Raw genomic sequence first — 20,182 nt, 5'->3', positions numbered from 1 at the left:
TGGTGTGGGCAGGTTTTTTCTGTGTGCTGTGTGGGGCATGGACAGGCAGACAGTGTAACAGTTGGGAATGAGCTGTTGAGATGTGTATTAGAAATGTTGCACATGTCCGTCGTTAGCGCAGTTGCCCTGCAGCTTCACAGATGTTATTGCTAAGGATGAGGCTAAGCGATAAAGAATCGGTTTGGTTCAGAGGAAAAATCCTTGGTAAAGGCAGTAGAGGATGGGATGTGGCTTAGGCAGAACTCGTGGCTGGTGGTGTCTGACTCTCTGAAGTGGGGAGAACCCTCTGGTGTCCGACCCGGCCTTCAGTCCTGCCGTGGCCGCGTCTGTCCTTGCAGATCAAAGGCTTGGAGTGGCTGGTGTCCCTGTACAACAACAACCTGAACGGCATCCTGGCCGACGAGATGGGCCTGGGGAAGACCATCCAGACCATCGCGCTCATCACGTACCTCATGGAGCACAAACGCATCAACGGGCCCTTCCTCATCATCGTGCCTCTCTCGTGAGTACCCGCTGCCAGCAACACCCCGCACGCCGCTCACACGCTCCTGTGTTCGTTTCCTAAGTTTGCCACAGTAGAATACCACAAACGAGGTGGCTTAATGACAGAAATTTGTTTTCCTGGAGGCCAGAAGTCCAAGGTCAAGGTGTAGCAGGTTGCTTCCTCCTGAGGTCTCTCTTCCTGCTTGCAGGGATACGTGCTTACATGTGTCTCCCTGTGTCTTCACGTGGTCCTTCCTCCATGCGTGTCTGTGTCCTTATCTCTTCTTTTTAGAAGGACACGGGTCAGGTTGGATGAGGGCGCATCCTAAAGGCCTGCTTTAACTTCATTGCCTCTGTATTGGCCCTGTCTCCAGGTACAGTCGCATCCTGAGCTGCTGGGGGTCAGGACTGCCCCACCAGCCTCGGGGCTGTGCACAGCTCCACCCATCACAGCCTCTACCTCTGGGTCCCGGATCAAGTGGGGGCATGACTGCGCATCCCCTCCACCCCTGGGGAGGCCTGGGGTCCCTCTCCCGGGATGTCCTTGGTGTCCTTTTCAAGTCCCACAACCAGCAAAGTCCATGCAGGGGAGTCACAGGAGACAAGAACCTCCCACTAGAAAAGTAGGGTGAGGCCATTGAGGCTCCACTGAACAGTCTCTGCTTCCTCACTGTGCAGTGCCCTGCTAGGGCCACCAGAGCCCTCAGGCACATCCCAGCGTGGCTCCACCGGCCTTTTTCTCCCAGCAAACAGAGTCTGCCCCCCTGCCCACCTCTCTCGACATCTCTCTACCCAGCTCAGCCCCTGCACCTAAAGGGGGACCTGCCTAGGGTTTTCCCAGAAAGCCCCAGGGCTGGCTCTTACTGGTTCAGTTCAAGTCACATGTCCAGCACGCAGACAGTCACCGTCCTGGGGGTTAGTCTGGTCTGATTGGCCAAACGTCAGCATAGCACTTGGTCTGGCCCTAGAGTACAGCCCCTAACTCCAACCAGGCACTCACTGGGACCACTACAGCCACAAGTCAGCAGCGCACCCCCAATCCCTGGCAGGCTGGTGAGCGGCGTGCCCATGCCCCAACCCCATGGGAAAATGCCCTCCTGCCTATAAGATAGCCGGACCCCATGAGTCACACACCCATAGGGTGGGCCTGACGTCTTGACTGTTGCAGGGAGGACTGGAGGAAAGGTGAGGACACCAGAACCCTCCCAGGTTTACCGTGGAGCTGTTTCTTTCTTCTGTCCCCCTGCGTCCCACATGGCGGGTAGAACAGACTGCCCTGGAGGAGCAGGGCTTCCTCGTGCACAGTGCTGCAAGCAGCTGCACCTCCCCTCGTGGTCAGACCCAGATTGCTACAGCGTTCCCGCTGCACCTGCCTGAGCTCTGTCCCCTGTCTGTGTCCAGTGGCTGTTCCTTCCGGCTCTGCCCACCTCCTGGCTCCCCTCTGCCCTTCTTCCCCCAGAGGCTGATGGGTACGGTGGCAGTTCCCGATTTTCTCTCCTTTCACTTACAAACTTCGCAGATCACCATCTGTGCTGGAACGCCGCTCTCCGGGGTACTGTTGTTTTGCAGCCTTGGTTCTTAGTTGTTAATTTTTTGCTTAAAAAATTTTTTTAAAAACTTTTCATTTTGAAATGATCTCATTCTTTTATTTATTTTTTTATTTTTTGAGGAGTCTTGCACTGTTGACCGGCCTGGAGTGCAGTGGTGCCATCTTGGTTCACTGCAACCTCTGCCTCCTAGGTTCAAGCGTTTCTCCTGCCTCAGCCTCCCAAGTAGCTGGGATTAGAGGCACACGCCACCATGCCCGGCTAACTTTTTTGTATTTTTAGTAGAGACAGGGTTTCTCCATGTTGGCCAGGCTGGTCTTGAACTCCTGACCCCGTGATCTGCCTGCCTCAGCCTCCCAAAGTGCTAGGATTACAGGAGTGAGCCGCTGTGCCCGGCGACCTCATTCTTAGAAAACGTTGTAGAGTTAGTGTAAAGAATTGCTATGCACCCTTCACCTATCTTCCCCATTCTTTCACAACCCCAAGACAATTATGAAAACCAGGAAAATAACATGGACGTACTACCAATAGCAAACCAGAGGTCTTATTAACCAGTCTTGTCAGTTTTCCCACAAGTGGCCTTGTTCTGGTCCAGGATCGCACACTGTCACGTCTGTGTGGCATGCCTGTGGCACTTCCTCATTTCATCTTCGTCCTTGTCAAGCTTGATGCTGTTGAATCCTGGTCGGACCTTTGGTGGACTCTCCTTCAATTTGGGTTTGTCTGACGTGATCGCGTGGAGCGACGCCACGCCTTGCTTGATGTGCATTAGCGGGGAAGGCATGAGATGTTGAGGCCTCGGTCTCTCGGGCAAGGTGCCTGCTGGGTTTCCCACTGTAAACCTAGGAGTTACACTTTCCATTAATAACTATCTCGTGGGAATGCACTTCGACACTTGTGAATATCCCATTTCTCTTCCTACTTTCCCCAATAATTTCAGCATCTGTCCTGCTCCATTTCATGTTGCCATAAAGGAATACCTGAGTCTAGGTGATAAAGAAAAGAGGTTTAGCCGGTCACGGTGGCTCACGCCTGTAATCCCAGCACTTTGGGAGGCCAAGGCAGGCGGATCACCTGAGGTCAGGAGTTCGAGACCAGCCTGACCAACATGGGGAAACCCTGTCTTTACCAAAAATACAAAAAAAAATCAGCCAGGCATGGCGCATGCCTGTAATCCCAGTTACTAAGGAGGCTGAGACAGGAGAATCACTTGAACCTGGGAGTTGGGGGTTGCAGTGAGCCAAGATCGCACCATTGCACTCCAGCCTGGGCAACAAGAATGAAACGCCTTCTCAAAAAAAAAAAAAAAAAAGAGGTTTATTTGGCTCATGATTCTGCTGGCTGGAAGACTGGGCACCTGGTGAGGGCTTCAGGCAGATTCCACTCCTGGTGGAGGGCAAAGGGGAACCAATATGTAGAGATCCCATGGGGAGGGAGGAGGCAAGGGAGGCAGGGGTGCTGGGCTCCTTTTAACAATAGCTCCCACGAGAGTTGAGAGAGCAAGAACTCACTCATCCCCCGTCCCCAGTACAGTACAGGCCATTCACGAGGGTTCCGCCCCCGTGACCCAGACGCCTCCCACCAGGCCTCACCTCCAACATTGGAAATCAGATTTCAGCATGAGGTTTGGAGGCGCCAAATACCCAAACTATAGCAGCAAACATCAGATAAGTCTTGCGTGAAAATATAATTACATGAGAGTTGCCAAATACATGGTTACCTGTTTCTGTCCGCTCTTCTCTACAAATTAATTGAAATTCCACTGTTAGGAAGAGCTTTCCCTTCTCCCCCATGTGTTTTTTTGGGTAATTATTATATCAGTGTGGACTCACGCAAATACTTATTTCGTTGCTTCAGTTTTTTTCAAATTCGGCCTGGGAGAATTCTCCCTGGAAGAATTGTGTCTTCTCTGTGTATTCAGTCATTTCTTAATATCAGTATGGACCCATGGATATTTATTTTGTACTCCAGGCTATGCACCAGTGGCTGGGGTTTTTTTGTTTTGTGGCTCAAATCCATCCAGCTTTGGCCACTGGGAGCACTTTCAGTTGGCTCTTCTGTCCTTTGACGCGCCCCCAGCATCAGGTGAATTTTGAGGACTTTGTTGCTTTTTGGCACCAAGAGCAGGGTCGTGTAGTCCATTTCCCGCCCACTCCCTCAAATCAGCCATTTCTCCAAGGGGCCTTGGTTTCCCTTCTTACAGAATGGTTTTGGGGACCAAGACCTGGGTCCTGGATGGGCCTATTGCTTCTGGGGTGTCTTTGCGCCTTGGGCCCTCTCAGTGGTCAGTGCCAGGAGAATTCGTGTCCGCGTGCTGATGCTATGTGCACGTATTGTCTAAAAGGCCTTCTCTGCCTCGGCATCTGTTTCTGTGTTAAGCTGAACGTGAGTTCATACCACTGTCTGAGGCTCTGAGTGAGGACCACAGGTTCCTTCTCACACTTCCTCCCTGTGCGTGTGCCCATTCTCAGCTTCCGTGGACAACAGTTTCAGAGTAGTGAGCCTGTACCTCCGGGAAGCATCTTGAGCCACTAGAGCGCAGGCCTTGGGGCCAGTTCTTGTGTTTTCAGGCCTCCAGATTGCAGTCAGATTCCATTTCCGGGGTGATAGAGGTCAGCTCCTTCCCCTGCTTCAGTGAGGTTGTGAGGTGGGTGCTCCTGCAGTCTTTTCATGCCACACCCCACCTGGGCAAGTGTCCACGCTGTGGAACGCCAGCTCCCGCAGGCCAGAAGAGGGCCCGCGCGCTAGGGAATGTTTACGGTGTACGGGCATCCAACCGTGCCGGCCCTCTCACTGGGAATTGCTGCTTGTCCTGCCTCCGTTTGGACCTCTGTCTCCGGGACCTGTCCCCTCAGTCCCCTCCTGACCCTTGCTCCTGGCCTTTCTCCCTCGCCGTGCAGATGCTTCCCACACCTCCGGCTTCTCCCTTGATGTGCTGACTGTCCCCATCACTCCAGGGAGGTTTCACTGTTCCTAAGTCAGTGGAAGCGCAGGGTCAGGCCCTATGGGCCAGGTCCAGTGGCTCCAAGATGCCATCAGGGACCCAGCCTCCCCTAGGTTTCTGCCCAGTCATTCTTGGGTGACCCCAACCCTCAGGCTCCTTACCTCATGGTTGCAAGATGGCTGCACTGCCTCTCTCGCCTCATCCAGGTTCCAGGAGAGTGGGCAGGGCAAAAGGCAGCGGAAGCGCAAGGCTGCTGAGCCCCCGCTCCCCACGCTCCTTCAGAGCTTTCCCCAGCCTTCACCACAGCCATGCGTTCTTCTGTCTATTGGCTGTGCCACCTGATTGGCTGTGGCTTCCAGGGGGGCTGGAGATGGGTTCATGGTGGACACAGCACCTCCCTCCTGGAGCCGCTTGGGGGTAAACCACGAGCAGTCCCTGGGACTCCAGCTTCGAGCCCTGTCTTTATGGACCATCCTGTCTAGACTTTCTGAGTGGCTTCCCTCCCCCACTAAAAACTCCCTGCCCCAGTCTTCCTCCCAGAGCCCGCCCCCTTTGGGACTCAGCATTATCGCCGCCTCCACCCTCTCCTCAGTCTCTAGGCTGTCGGTCCCAGGTGACTCACCCCTCCCCACTGCGTTCTGCCTGCCCCCACGCACGTCCTCCCTCGTCCCGGCCCTGGTCATCCCACAGGGGAGCAGACATGAGTTGCCCTCCCTTCTGTCCCCGTCCTCCTGCCTGCCACCTGAGCCAGGCCCCGCCTCGCCCCTCACTGTCCTCATTCTCTCTCACAGTCGGGAACCTTCTGCGGCTGCAGGGTGGCAGAAAGACCATTTGGTGTCTCCCATATCACTAGGTCTCCACAGCATTGTTGCTAGCCTGGCTCTGGGCATGAAGCCTGTGCTCTGAAGCTGCATTTTCCCGGCAGCAGGTCCAGGCTCCCCCAGCCCTGGCAGCGTTGTCTCTGTCCCCCATCACATCTCTGTGTCCCTACTTACTCTAAAGGGCCTTGCCTTCTTTTCCCAGTGGCCTCCCTTATGCCCTCCGAGACAGAGCCCTTTACATCCTTGCCAGTCTCTCTTCCTCCCTCCCTCCCTCAGCTGCCCTAAACACAGTTTCTCTGCCCACTCTGAGGGCTGTGGCTGTGTTGGCCTTGCCCCTGGCAGCCAGTGGCTGTGGGTTTGCACAGTGAGCCATTGATGAGAGACCGGCACTTGACTCTCATTTCCTTGTCCCATCAGAACGCTGTCCAACTGGGCGTACGAGTTTGACAAGTGGGCCCCCTCCGTGGTGAAGGTGTCTTACAAGGTAGGTCACAGCCACTGAGGTTTCCTCTCTTGCTACGGAGGTGCAGGCGGTGGCCGGTGGGACGTCCACACATACCTCTGGACGGTGAACCTGAGGAGAATGCTGCGTCTCCAGTCACATGGAGTCTCCAGGACAGCCTGGAACTCCAGTCACATAGGTCTGGGAGTTTGGACTGGGCAGGGACAGGGCAGATTAGCTCGCTGGGGAGGAGGCAGGAGTGAGCATGGTGGCCAGCACTCAGAGGCCAGCTCAGGGGCCTGAGATGGGGACCCAGGAAGAGGGGAGCCTGTCAGCCACCAGGAATGTGCAGATGGCGGTGCAGGCTGCACAGTTCCCTCAGGCCCCGGCTGCCGCTGGCCCGCGCTGCTTCCCCTTCCCCCTGCAGTGCATGTTCTGCATGGTGAGGTCTGGGGACAGGCCAGCGGCCCTGCCAGCTCCTTTCCCCACTACCCCTGTGAGGACGAGCCCCCTGCCATGTCACTGGGCAGCTGCAGGGGGTGCCTGTGCCCCTCCTGCCACCTGGCCACCCGGCCCCAAAAGCTGAGCTGTGTATCCTGCTTCCCTTGCAGGGATCCCCAGCAGCAAGACGGGCCTTTGTCCCCCAGCTCCGGAGTGGGAAGTTCAACGTCTTGCTGACGACGTACGAGTACATCATCAAAGACAAGCACATTCTCGCCAAGGTAGCGTGTCCCTATGGGAAACGCCAGGCCACGGGCCGAGTGCTTCAGGGCTGCTGCTGCCTGACCACGATGCTCACACGTGGGTCACGCTGCCCTCCAAAGCCCCTACAAGTATCTTCCCGGAGTCCCACCTGCATGTGCGTGAAGACAGCTGCCCTGTGTAGGGGAAAGGCCCAGGTGGGGGCGACCTTGGGTTTACCTCCCCAACTGTCTCCAGGCAGGCCCTGAGTCAGGCCCAGAAGCTGGGGCCGTCTACACAGCATGCGCTCTGCCTCCTTTCGGGGCTTCTGCCCAGAGAGCCTCAGTACCAAGGCGTCTCCTGATCCGCCTACAGGGTCCCCATGGGGCCTTGGCCAGACCAGTCTTGTCCTCCTATCTCTCATCGCCTCAGCCGTCCCTCCCTGGGGCCCTGGCTTCTCACCACAGGCCATGGGCTGAGATTCAGCGTGTGGGGGAGAGCTCAAGGGCCAAATACCGTGACTGCCTGCTGGCCCTGGGCAGCTGGTTTGGGCTGTTCTGTGAGGGTCCTACTGGCCTGGAAGCCTTTTCTGGGACGAAACTGTGAGGGGAGTCCCAGTGTGGCCATCAGTGATGACTGAGAATATGGCCCAGATAGAAAACAGACATAGCCCTCTGCCTCCAAAAACTCATGTTCCTCATTTGAGGAGGGGCGCAGGTAAAGATGTACCTGGTCTCACTCCTAAACATCCAGCTGAGTGAGTGTTGAACAGTAGAGAGTTTTTTGTGTTTTGGTTTTTTTTTTTTTTTTTGAGACCGAGTCTCGCTCTGTTGCCCATGCTGGAGTGCAGTGATGTGATCACGGCCCACTGCAGGCCTGACCTCCTGGCCTCAAGCGATCCTCCCACCTCATCCTCCTGAGGAGCTGGGACTACAGGTGTGCACCGCCACACCCAGCTAACTTTTTTAAATTTATTTTTTATGGAGCTGGGGTCTTGCTGTACTGCCCAGGCTGGTCTCAAACTCCTGGCCTCAAGGAATCCTCTCGCCTTGGCCTCACACACCACTGGGCAACTGTGTCTGGCCTAACAGTAGAGTTCTTGACCCAGGGATGGGGGGATGGAGGAGCTGTTTATGGGTTGCCCTGCCTCTCAGTGCATGGCTGGAGTGACAATACTGGGGCTGTGAACTGGGTGCTTTCTTTTCTTTTTCTTTTCTTTTTTTTTTTTTTTTTTTGAGACAGAGTCTCATGGCTGTCGCCCAGGCTGGAGTGCAGTGGAGCAATCTCAGCTCACTGCAACAACCTCTGCCTCCTAGGTTCAAGTGATTCTCCTGCCTCAGCCTTCCGAGGACTGGGTACTTTATCCCCGAGCCAACAAGGGAGGAAACTGAGGCCCAGGGAGCTGGGTATCCCACGTGCAGGCTCTTACCTCAGGTCCGTGCTTCAGGTGCCTCCTTTGTGGCTCACCCCTGCTGACTCCTTACAAAGCCAGGCCTTTGGCAGGCACAGGAACCAGGCTCTGAAACCCCGTGCTCCCCTGCCAGTGGCTCAGTTGATGTAATCACCCTGCAGTGGGAGTGCTCTTTGAGTGCGGCCCCTGCGCCCCCTCCCGACCCTCATGGCCCTGTATGTAGTGGTGCCGGCCCCTACCCCATGGGGCACACATTCTGAATCACAGGCTGCTCATTAGAAATGTACCCGTCAGCAACCCAGTTCCCCTGAGACCGTCCACACCAGCAGGACAAACCCCCCAGTCAGCAAGATGTATCTTCTGCCAGAATGTTCTGGGCATTTTTCTGTGCTGTAGATTCATATGTGTGATTTTGCAGGGAGGCCAGATTACTTTTTTGCAATTTGCTTTGTTCGCCTGCCAATAGTCATGGGGTCACGGGCCTGTCTCTGCCCAAGGCTTGCGAGAGGCTACGTTGTGTGGCTCCAACTCGGTGAGTCATCCCCGGGGCAGGACGTCAGGCCTGTGCTCTCCACCCAGCTGCACTCTTCCACCTGGAGCCTTCCTGGCTCCTGGGCGCAGAGTGGGAGATTCTCCCCCTGTGCCAGGCCACCTGCTGCCCCCTGCCCTGATTGCCCACTCTGGGGCCCGCAGATCCGTTGGAAGTACATGATTGTGGACGAAGGTCACCGCATGAAGAACCACCACTGCAAGCTGACGCAGGTGCTCAACACGCACTACGTGGCACCCCGCCGCCTGCTGCTGACGGGCACACCGCTGCAGAACAAGCTTCCCGAGCTCTGGGCACTGCTCAACTTCCTGCTGCCCACCATCTTCAAGAGCTGCAGCACCTTCGAGCAGTGGTTTAATGCACCCTTTGCCATGACTGGGGAAAAGGTGGGTTTGTCCAGCTGTGCCCATGCTGACGGTTCTGGGTGTGGCTGGCTTTGCTGGTTGGAGCATGTTGAGCACCAGCTACAGCTGGCTGGGCCTGTGCTGGGTGCCTGGTGAGAGTCCACATCTGCATGGAGCAGGGAAGCCCTGGAACCCAAGGCTGGGGCAGCCACAAGGGCCCCAGGGGAGCAGGGCAGAGGTCATGGTGGTGAATCTCGGAATGCTCGGGGCGTCTGTGACGCTATGCTCCAGGTGCAGAGGGGATGGTGAGGAAGATGGCCCTGAGGCAGCTGTGGGACCGCAAGCGTGTGGAGAGCACAGCCAGAGGCTGCAGCGTGCTGTAGGCGCCTTTAGGTGCCCTCAGAACTCACCCTCAGGGCAGTGGGAAGGAAACGGAAGATTCCAGTTAACGGGGCCGTATGGTCAGGTTCTGTCTTACGTTGTTTTCAAAAAGCGCAGTGGCGAGTGTGTCTCCGTGTCTGGGTGGCACCATCAGCCAGACTGTGGCATGGCGGCATCATCATTGATGAGTGGTCCCACACCAGCACTGATCCCTGAGCCTAGAGCCCCCTCTTGCTGTTGGAGGTTGAAACTGTGGGACGGGCTGTGTTTCTTGCTGAGGGGTTTAAGTAGCCAGATGCTGAAGTGTGGGCAGAACTACAGAGGTGACCTCGAAGTGCCCTGCCCAGGACAGCTGGGCCCACACCCTTCTTCCCACCTTAGACAGGTCGAGGGCAGCTGGGGCCTTCCTGGCCTCATCCGTGAGTTCCCTGCACTCTTGGCTGCTGGTCAAGGTAGAGACTTTTCTGACGGAGAAATCGAGGCATTCCCCAAAGCCTCGTGATAAAGGAGTCCCCAGTTTTTAGATTCCCGGGACCCCCACACCAAAGGCCAGGATCTGATGCTATAGTTTCGTCACTTTCTGAGCCGAGCAAAAGCTCTGCCAAAGGATTGCCAGAGAAGCAACAGAAGAAAAGTTCTGGCGTCGTCTTCATTTTCCTTTAACTTTTTTAATTAAAAACTTTTAAAAGTTAATTTTTAGTAGAGGAGTAGGCGCCGTGGGAGGTCAGGGTTTCTTTCACCCGGTTCCACCCAGGCTGAATGAGAGTCCCTTGGGGCTCCCAGTGGCAGAGCCCTCCCTGAGAATCACCCACTTTAAGCCCCACGTGGTCAGCCTGGCCCCTGCAGCGCTCCTGGCGTGAGCTTGGCGTGGGGTGGGTCTGTGGACACTGCAGTTTGTGTTACTCGTGGAGAAGCAGCATGCCCGCTGCCAGGGGTCTTTCCGGTGAGGCACAGGGAGCAGGGTGCTCTGGGTACTGCGGTTCCATGTCCCAGGAATTACATGGAGGGAACCAGATCCTCACAATTTCCTAAGAAAGAGGGTGCCCTGCCGGGCTCCCAGAAAGCATAAAGCAGGCTGAAAAGCCACGTGCCAAGGGCAAGATCACCCCAGGGAACCCCGTCCACCCTGTCCCCACATCCGCACCTTCTAGTGAGACCTCCGTCGCCCTCCTTTGGAGGTAACGCTTGCTTCTCCTGTCTTGGGGGGTTCCAGGTGGACCTGAATGAGGAGGAAACCATTCTCATCATCCGGCGTCTCCACAAAGTGCTGCGGCCCTTCTTGCTCCGACGACTCAAGAAGGAAGTCGAGGCCCAGTTGCCCGAAAAGGTGACGGAGTTTTGAGGGGAGCCACCAGTGAAGCAGCCTCATGTGGGGGCTTTCTCCAGGGCTGGGCACGCTCAGGGCCTCTCCCCACAGTCCCAGGCCTGCCCTGGTCAATCCAGCTTGGGGGTGGTGATGACGCCACTGGGTCTTTAAAGCCCTATGCTGCTGTTCTGCCGTAGGGATTGAAAAGCACTCATAGGCTCACATAGCTCACAGTAGGTTAGAGCACAAAATCCCACTTCCTGTAAGGGGGCCAGGTGCCTGTGCGGGCTCTCCTGGCCACATCAGGAGGGGCCGTGGGCTTGGGGTTGCCCCCCGGCCGCGCATCATGTCTCTGGGTTTTCAAGGCCTACTGCAGCCACACCCCCAGGCCCAGTTCCCACAGCAAGACCCGTGGACTCGGGGTCCCCGGCCGCAGTTGCCCCTCTTGCTCTTTGTTTCCTGGCTGGCTGTGAAGAGGCCCCCAGAAGATGGCTGAGGGGCTCTTTCTGGCCCAGTATGCCCCTGGTATCTCTGCCTGGTGCTTCCTCTCATTGCCCAGGTCTCCCCTCTTCTCCCCAGCTGTGGGGGTCTCCTCACCCACGCCCCAATGTGCCCTGGTCAGAGCTCATATGACAGGGCCAAGGGGGTCAGAGCTGGGTTCAGATGGGGGGAGTCAGGCCTCAAGCCACCTTGGGCCCTCGTGAGCATTATGTGTCTCCTGCAGGTGGAGTACGTCATCAAGTGCGACATGTCTGCGCTGCAGCGAGTGCTCTACCGCCACATGCAGGCCAAGGGCGTGCTGCTGACTGACGGCTCCGAGAAGGACAAGAAGGTGGGCCCCAGAGTCCCCCAACTGCATTCCCCACTGGGTGTCCAAGGCAGGCAGCGTGGCAGGCGGAGCAGAACGTGCTCTGACCATCGGGTCATGATCTGGTCATGATCACCAGGGTGTCTGGCCAGCCCTGGTTATGATGGCTGGTGGCTTGTGTCAGGACACACTGACTCAGCTGCCAGTGGCTTCTCCTTTGCCTATGAAACACTGGCTCCTTCTGCAATTGGCAGCCTGGGCCCAGCACTAACCCCAGCAGGGTTAGAGTGTTCTAGAATGCCCCCCTTATCTGTTATTAAGTGAAAGGAAGGGAGCAGGCTGTCTCCTTCAGGGGCTGCTCTGAGAATCCCAGGCCCCACCTGCCTGGCTCTCCTTGCCAGGAGTGAAATTATCCTCCCAGGAAATGCACCAGACCCCTTGATTCTGCCCCCAAGGCCTTGACCTTGGCCTGGCCTCCCCCAGACGTTGTGTCTGTGCCCCTCCTCCCCTGAGCTGAGCAGCTTTGTGTTCCCTAGTCCATTCCCAGCCCAGAGCACACACCCCCCGCCCCCACCTCCTTTCTCATCCTGGAGCCCAAGGAGCCTCCTGAGTCATGGCTTACCCGGCTGAGACCCTCTAGGGACCCCCACAGTAGCAGTACCCAGAACAAAGCTGGCATCACAAAGCATCGGGGACTCCGCCTCAGCCCTTTGCCTGTCTTGTTTCTGTCCCGTCCTGCTGGCCCTGTCCCTGCCATCTGCCCTCTGCTGTGCCAGGCAGTGATGTGTTTCCTAGGGCTTGTTGGGGGCCTCCAGGCCTCCAGCCTGCCATCTCCTCACTCCCAATTGCTGTGCCAAAAGCCACTCTTCCCCACTAGAGCATCCCCACGGCCCTTCTCCCAACACCCACCCATCTACCAAGCCCACCCCACCCCAGGAGGGCAAGACCCCATTTGGGACCCTCTCATCTGCCTTCCAGGGCAAAGGCGGCACCAAGACCTTGATGAACACCATCATGCAGCTGCGGAAGATCTGCAACCACCCCTACATGTTCCAGCACATCGAGGTGAGCCCGCCGCGGCCGGGACGGCTCAGGGCCTGCTGTCCACTGAGCTCCTAGGCAGAGCTGGCTTGCTTCTCCTCGACAGCTCTTTAAAAATAGACTCGAATATTTTCATTAGGTAATGCCTGTACGTCTGTTTCTTGTTTGGTCTTCGCTTCGCCAGTGCTTATGGGAAGAATCCCAGCAGTTAGGGTGCAACGTGCGATAGGAATACAGGGCCCTGAAAGCTTGCCCTCAGAGAACAGGAGCATTTGGAGACTTCTCTGGGGACGTTTCCCCCCACAGTGGGGTCCTGCTGTGTCTCTTTGGCACACTGGCTTTTCTCACATTGTGGGGCGTCGAGTCACCACCGTCTTCAGTGAAGTATGGGGGAATCAGAACCCTTTTGGGTCATGGTGGCTTTGAGAATCTGGGTTCTTAGAAGCATGCATATGTTCGTGTTTCTTGGTGTAAAGTGTCGGGGTCGTTGGAGACCCCCTGCTGCCCACCAGGAGAGCCCCTGGGGCTGTCTCAGCACCCTGAGCATGGCTGTAGCCCCATGACGTCCTCGTGCACTCAGGGTGTGAAGAGTGCTGTATGGGATGTCCCTTCCTTCGTTGGAGGAGTGTGAGGGAAAGGATGTCAGTGGACTAAGAGAGATGGTTTTGGCATCTGTGTCTGGTCTCAGAGCCACCGTGGGCCCGTGCCGAGCACACAGTGTGGGGGCTTTGTCCTCTGAGCACCAGAGGTGTGTGCGGACCGCAGCGGGGCCCGGTGGCCCGCTTCTGCCTGTCACTGACCCCTCTCTCCTTGCCTTGCAGGAGTCCTTTTCCGAGCACTTGGGGTTCACTGGCGGCATCGTCCAAGGGTGAGAAGCTTCCCAACTGGATGGGGTGGGCAGGTGGTCCACGCAGAGGTTTTCTGTTGTTTTGTTGGCTTTATTGCTGCTGTTATGTTGTCCAATTTCAAAGGCAGAAAATTAGAAAATACAGAAGAATCCAAAGAATACAAATCTTTTTTTTTTCTTTTTGAGATGGAGTTTTGCTCTTGTCGCCCAGGCTGGAGTGCAGTGACGCAATCTCGGCTCACTGCAACCGCCGCCTCCTGGGTTCAAACGATTCTCCTGCCTCAGCCTCCCGAGTAGCTGGAATTACCAGCACCTCCTACCACCCAGCTAATTTTTTGTATTTTTAGTAGAGACGGGGTTTCACCATGTTGACCAGGCTGATCTTGAACTCCTGACCTCAAGTGATCCACCCGCCTTGGCCTCCCAAAGTGCTGGAATTACAGGTGTGAGCCACCGTGCCCGGCCCCATTATACAAGTCTTTAGTGCTTGGAGAGCTGACCACTGTTAACCCCAAGAGACAGGATTCCTGAGGCAGACCTGGCTTACAGATCCCGCTCTGCTGCCTCCAAGCTCTGTGACTCTGGACAGCTTTCTTAACCTCTCTGAGCCTAAACTCTGCTCACTAGTATAGAGGCACTCTACATCATGTGGGTGTTTTCTATAGCACCCTTTGTAAGGGGCAGCCCAGACTCCTTTAAGCCCCTAATGGATGTGGATGCTGTGTCTAGATTTTCACCATTGCAAAGAACCTTGCTAAAAGCATTCTTCCAGCTAAAGCCTCCATTCAATTCCCCTGGGGTAGTAAGCCATTTGCAAGAAGAGAGGCGCCTAATGAAAACATCACAAATTCTTTTTGATGTGTTTTTTTATACTGAGTTGTGGAACAGGGTCTTATACACCTGGCTTTAAGGCCTGGAGGCCTGGCTTGGACATGTGGTCAGCCGTATCACCTTGTCCCCCTGCCAGCCTCAGTGTCCACATCTACAACACTCAGGGTGTTGGCCGGAGGGAATGTGAGAAGCCAAGGTGGCCCTTCCTCCTGGGTCTAGCAGAGCATGGGGTCTAGCAGAGCATGTGGCGTTTGCTCCTGGGGCTTCTTTATCGGGCAAGGGGACAAGATCTGGCTTCCCGGAGCATCCCTGTTCCACCCCCGTGTTGTCCCGGCCGCGTGACTCACAGCTCCTCTTTTCATCCTCATGAGTGTCTGGGTTTGACAAGAAGTACATATGCCACCCTGGTGATATGCCTCCCAGCGAGGGTGGCCAGGCTTATTTCAGTTGGGGGAAATGGCTTTGCCGAAGCTTTGGGTGACGTCTGCTTAGGATGCATGTTTGTGCCCTTGAACCCGGCTCCTGGCCTGGAGGCGGGCGATGCACCTCCTGCCTTACCTGCCTGCAGGATTCCAGGTTTAACATCCTGCGCCTTCTCTCCTGCCTCCTCCATACTCCAGGCTGGACCTGTACCGAGCCTCGGGTAAATTTGAGCTTCTTGATAGAATTCTTCCCAAACTCCGAGCAACCAACCACAAAGTGCTGCTGTTCTGCCAAATGACCTCCCTCATGACCATCATGGAAGATTACTTTGCGTATCGCGGCTTTAAATACCTCAGGCTTGATGGTGAGTATGAGCCAGTGAGGTGTTTGTCACAGGGTTTTGTCGTTGCGGCTGCCTCAGAAGCTTCTCACTGGCATTCCCTCCCGTGAGGCAGGGTGAGGCCCAGGTGCTCTGGGTCCAGTGGCCAGAGTGGGCCTAGCCACAGGCTGAGCATTTTGGGCACTCGGCACTGGGACGGGCCCTGATTGGATGCCGGGTGTCCTGACTCCTGGGCTGACAGTCTTTCCACAGCAATGCTGGGCGCACTGGGGAAGGGGTGCCCTGTGCACTTTTAGCTGGAAGTAACAGAATTCCATACCATGTTGACACAGGGAAGAATGCACCAATAGACTTACACAGCTCTAACCCCAGGAGGTTAGACATGCTTCAGGCACAGCTGGATCCAGGCATGCAGGTGATATTGGAGAGACTTTTCTCCAGCTCTTTGCTCTGCCTTCTTCCATCTTGGCTTCCTTTCCACCTGCCCAGTGTCCCCAGCAAAGGCAGGTCCCAGGCTGGCTCTCATTTGGCTGCTGTGAGCCGCATGCCCATCCCTGGGCCATTCGTAGCAGCCCAGTGACTGCCACCTTGCCACAGGTCAGGCCTGGACCTGGAATCAGACTCTGTGGCGAGCACAGAGGGAGGGAAGCAAGCACTGCCAGTCAGGAGCAGCAGCTGCCATAGAGAGGCTCTCAGCCCGACCCCCTGCCCTGTGGTCCCTGATGGGAAAGGTCACCGCCTGCGTTTCTGTGCCCGCCTGCCCCAGCACACGGGAGCTCAGGGAGGATAGGCTGTGAGATGCTGACAGGGCACGTGAGACGTGTTGTCTGTCAGTCCCAGTGGGTCAGGGAGGCCCTGGAGTGAGTTCTCCGCGGGAGTTACTAGAACGGGGCTTACGAGAAACACGAGCATGAGCTGCTGGGACAGACACAGCTCAGCCAGTTCGTTGTTCCCTACACGACCTCCCAGAGCCTTTGTTGAAGCTCCCGTGCAAGGTCTGTCTCATGGCAGGACACCCCAGACCTCTGTACCCCTTTTCCCGTTGATCACTTGGACCCATGTTTGCTGGGCCAACCTGCCCAGGTGCCACCCGGAGTGTGCCCTGTGCGTCTCTCCAACCCACAGATCCTCCCCAGGGTTCTGTCCAGGAGCACTCTACAGACACGAGTCTGTTGCAGGGGTCTCCCCAGCTTGCCTTCTTCCTTGGGGGCTTCCCACTGCTTTGAGGCTGAAAACCAAAACCCTTTCAGGGTCCTCATGGCCGGGCCACCCCCCACCCTTTCCTCTCCTACGGTCTCTCCAGTGGCTTCTCCCATCCTCGAGAGGGCCAAGGCTTCCTGACGGCCATCCCATCTGTGTCGTGTCCCTGACTCCCCCCGGAGAGAGCCCGGTTCCCACCCATCCCAGTGCCCTTCTGGCTACTCCATAAGGATAAGGACTTTGGTCAGTTGAACTACACATGTGTCCTCTGCATGTGATGTGGTCATGGCCACAGGGACAGAGAATCCATTGAGAGTAGAGGAAGGGCAGGAGCTCAGTGAAGTCTCCTGAGACTGCATCTCCCATGGGTGGGCTGGCATCTGGGAGCCGGGTAGCCCCTCACCTCAGCCTCTCCTCCGAGCTGGGGTACCAGAGGCACATCTGGAGCCTGAAAGAGGGTGGGACGGCAGGTGGATGGCCAGGCTACTATGGGCTTCTGCACCGTGCCTGGGCATGTGTAGGCTGGTGGCAGGAAATGGCCAGTTTTTATTTATTTTTCTTTTTTTTTTGAGACGGAATTTCACTCTTGTTGCCCAAGCTGGAGTGCAATGGCATGATCTCAGCTCACTGCAACCTCCACCTCCTGGGTTCAAGCGATTCTCCTGCCTCATCCTCCCTGGTATCTGGGATTACAGGTGCCCGCCACTACGCCCAGCTAATTTTTTTGTATTTTTAGTAGAGACGGGGTTTTACCATGTTGGCCAGGCTGGTCTTGAACTCCTGACCTCAGGCGATCCACCCACCTCAGCCTCCCAAAGTGTTGGGATTACAGGCGTGAGCCACCGCGCCCAGCCTGCCAGTTTTTATTTCATCACCAAAATGACTTCAGTGTTCAGGGGCACCTCCGTTCGAACTCCCAGCAGCCCAGGGAGTGTCGATGTTGCAGGGCATCCTGGATTGTCACCCAGGAGACCTGCTCTGGCTTCTTGACTTGGGTTTTCTGGGGCATGGGGACACTGATCCTGCCAGAAAGGACACAAGCCCCTTTATAAGGTCCCCATGCTCTTACCGTAGAAGATTCTTTTTGTGAACCACAAAACTTTTTGAGACAGGGCTGAAGGCAGGTGCACCCACAGTCACTGTCCACCCACCCCCAGGTCCCTTGTGTTGCCGGCATTGGCTGCTGTGTCTCCAGCTCCCCATGGAATGGCACGGGGTAGAGTAGGGGAGAGAGTCCAGGGCTGTGGTGGTGGTGGCTGTGCTGACGCTGTGGCCTAGCTGTGGGCTGGATGACGGACTCTGTGCTCCAGGCCCGCCTCCTCTGGTCCCCCCAGTGGGGCCTGTTTTCATTTCTGGGATGTGTGGAGAGGCGTTTTGTGGTGCAACACTGGAAATCTGGTTACTCGCCAGTGGCCCACAGGCCTGTGTGGAGGGTGCAGAGCCGGGGATCTGGGGATGCTGGCAGGTGCTGATCCTGCTCCTGCTCTCAGAAGCAGGTGTTCCCTGGTGTCCCCACTCTGCCCCTGAGGTCACCACACTGACCTTGTTCTCCTGTGTGCCCGTCAGGAACCACGAAGGCGGAGGACCGGGGCATGCTGCTGAAAACCTTCAACGAGCCCGGCTCCGAGTACTTCATCTTCCTGCTCAGCACCCGGGCCGGGGGGCTCGGCCTGAACCTCCAGTCGGCAGACACTGTGATCATTTTTGACAGCGACTGGAATCCTCACCAGGTAAAAGCAGGCTGGGCCCCAGGTTGAGGAGAAGGAAGGGGGTGCCTGCAAAACCTCGAGGAGACATCAGCCCTGGCTTGAGGGTCCTCCAGCCTCCTCCACATTGTCCTGGACCCCAGGAGCTGGGAGGAGCTGCACCCATGTCTCCATAGGTCATCAGGGAGAAAAGAGGCAGGGTCCTTCTGTTTCCCAAAATACAAACAGCCTTTCCCTCTGATTGGGAAAGCAGTGTATAAGCCATCCGTCGGTTTGGTTTTTCTTAAATCTTGGAATGGCACCAATGAGGAAGAGGTGGAAAGTACCCTGATCAATCTGTGTCGTCACTGTGGGGCGGCCCCTGCAGTGTGCCCTGTGAGCACACACACTGGCGCTTGTTCAGACACAATTGGGGGTGAACTCCATGCCACCTCGTTTACTTCCTCTTGTTCCATAACCATGTACCCCTCATGGGCCTTGGCATCGGTGGATACAAGGTCATGCTGTTACATAGCTACAAGAATTTGAAAATGCGTTAAAGTTTTCTCTGTGTTTCATTACAAGACTAATAAGTTCTTGTTGTTTTTAACATGCAAATACCAGTGACAGTCAGGAGTCCCTTTTCCCTTCCTCTCCAACCCTGCTCTGTTCTGAGCCTCTGCCAGCCCGTCTGCCTTCGCACATGTGTGTACTGAGATTAACACAGATGCGGCGTGGCCTAGCATGTGCCTCTTCCACCGAGCAGTGGGTGTCAACTGCCGAGTGCACATCGGAAGCTACCCAGCCATCTCATCGGCCACCAGGCGTCCTGGCAGATGGCCACCCTTGGACATCTGCTCTCAAACTCTGGTTGGCAGGGCATCCGGCTTTTCTGTTGATCAGCCTGGTCACCAGCCCAGCAGGGTCCCTCTTTCTCTCGGAGTGCTTGTGCGAACACCCTAGGTCTGCTCAGCCCTCAGACATGGGGTCGCTCCACCCCAGGCACTGTCCTCTTCATGTTCTGGTTGCTTCTGCCAAAGTGGTTTCACTCCTATCGCTAGGGTGTGAACGTGCCCTGCCCTTCCCTGCAGCGTGAGGGCACCAGCGTTCTCAGTGTGTAAATTGTCGCCCGTCTGATGGGTGAATGTCATGGTGGTCCCTGGTGGCCCCTCTTACGATCAGGCTGGGGTGTAGCTTCTGCCCAGACCCTGGTGACCAGCCAGTTTCCTGAGAGGTGGTTGGGTTGTGTGTCCCGGTTAGCAGGCCTGCAGCAGGCAGAAGCTGCACCTCAGGACTGGGGGTGCATTGGGGAGGGCTGGCCCTGCTAGGAAGTGTGCTGACAGGGCAGGAGGGCTGAGCGGCAGACACAAAGCACTCCTGGTCCCCACCAGCTGTGGCCTCTGCCACCCCATGGGTGCCAGTCTTAAGTTTCGGAGCATCACTGGTACTCAGCCTGGTCCCGCAGCTCCTGGGCCCAGATACGGGATTTCGTGTTAGCCTCCTCGTACTGTGCTGGGGTGATGATAAAACTAACAACCCAGGCCGGGCGCGGTGGCTCACACCCGTAATCCCAACATTTTGGGAGGCTGAGGTGGGCGGATCAACTGAGGTCAGGAGTTCGAGACCAGCCTGGCCAACATGGTGAAACCCTGTGTTTACTAAAAATACAAAAATTAGCCAGGCAGAGTGGTGCATGCCTGTAGCCCCAGCTACTCAGGAAGCTGAGGCAGAAAAATCGCTTGAACTTCGGGAGGCAGAGGTTGCAGTGAGCTGAGATCGCACCACTGCACTCCAGCCTGGGCGACAGAGCGAGACTTCGTCTCAAAAAAAAAAAAAAAAAGCCCAGCCACAGCACCTTCGTTGTTGGGAGCTGACTACACCAGTCACTGGGCCACACTCCTGGTGCTTATTCACTCATTCAAGCCATGCAGTAGCCACGGGATGGGCCCCATGTCAGCCGAGGGAGTTTTGAGGCTCACAGAGGTGAGACCTGGTTCCAGTTTTGTGTGCGTTGTGAGAGTGGCAGGGCCCACAGCCAAACCAAGCACTGCCACAACGCGGCCGGGCTTCGGCCCCATCCTGTAAATGGTGCTCAAC

General features: G+C 56.3%; 1 protein-coding gene across 17 annotated transcripts in view; it reads left to right on the top strand.

Annotated features, from left to right (window-relative positions):
* SMARCA4 (SWI/SNF related, matrix associated, actin dependent regulator of chromatin, subfamily a, member 4) overlaps positions 1–20,182 on the top strand; it is a 100,381-nt gene that overhangs the window by 53,948 nt on the left and 26,251 nt on the right. For all 17 annotated transcript variants that reach the window (XM_030820843.1, XM_030820841.1, XM_030820838.1 and 14 more), the window contains 10 exons: positions 339–502; positions 6,213–6,279; positions 6,849–6,959; positions 9,023–9,265; positions 10,818–10,931; positions 11,635–11,742; positions 12,697–12,783; positions 13,581–13,627; positions 15,058–15,224; positions 17,967–18,130. In XM_030820843.1, coding sequence (XP_030676703.1) covers positions 339–502; positions 6,213–6,279; positions 6,849–6,959; positions 9,023–9,265; positions 10,818–10,931; positions 11,635–11,742; positions 12,697–12,783; positions 13,581–13,627; positions 15,058–15,224; positions 17,967–18,130 — 1,272 coding nt within the window. The remainder of the gene's footprint in view (positions 1–338; positions 503–6,212; positions 6,280–6,848; positions 6,960–9,022; positions 9,266–10,817; positions 10,932–11,634; positions 11,743–12,696; positions 12,784–13,580; positions 13,628–15,057; positions 15,225–17,966; positions 18,131–20,182) is intronic.

This window comes from Nomascus leucogenys, chromosome 10 (genome assembly GCF_006542625.1).
Source record: "Nomascus leucogenys isolate Asia chromosome 10, Asia_NLE_v1, whole genome shotgun sequence".
Lineage (NCBI taxonomy): Eukaryota > Metazoa > Chordata > Mammalia > Primates > Hylobatidae > Nomascus > Nomascus leucogenys.
Note: the sequence above shows the minus strand (reverse complement) of the source record. Positions and strands in the feature narration are given on the sequence as shown.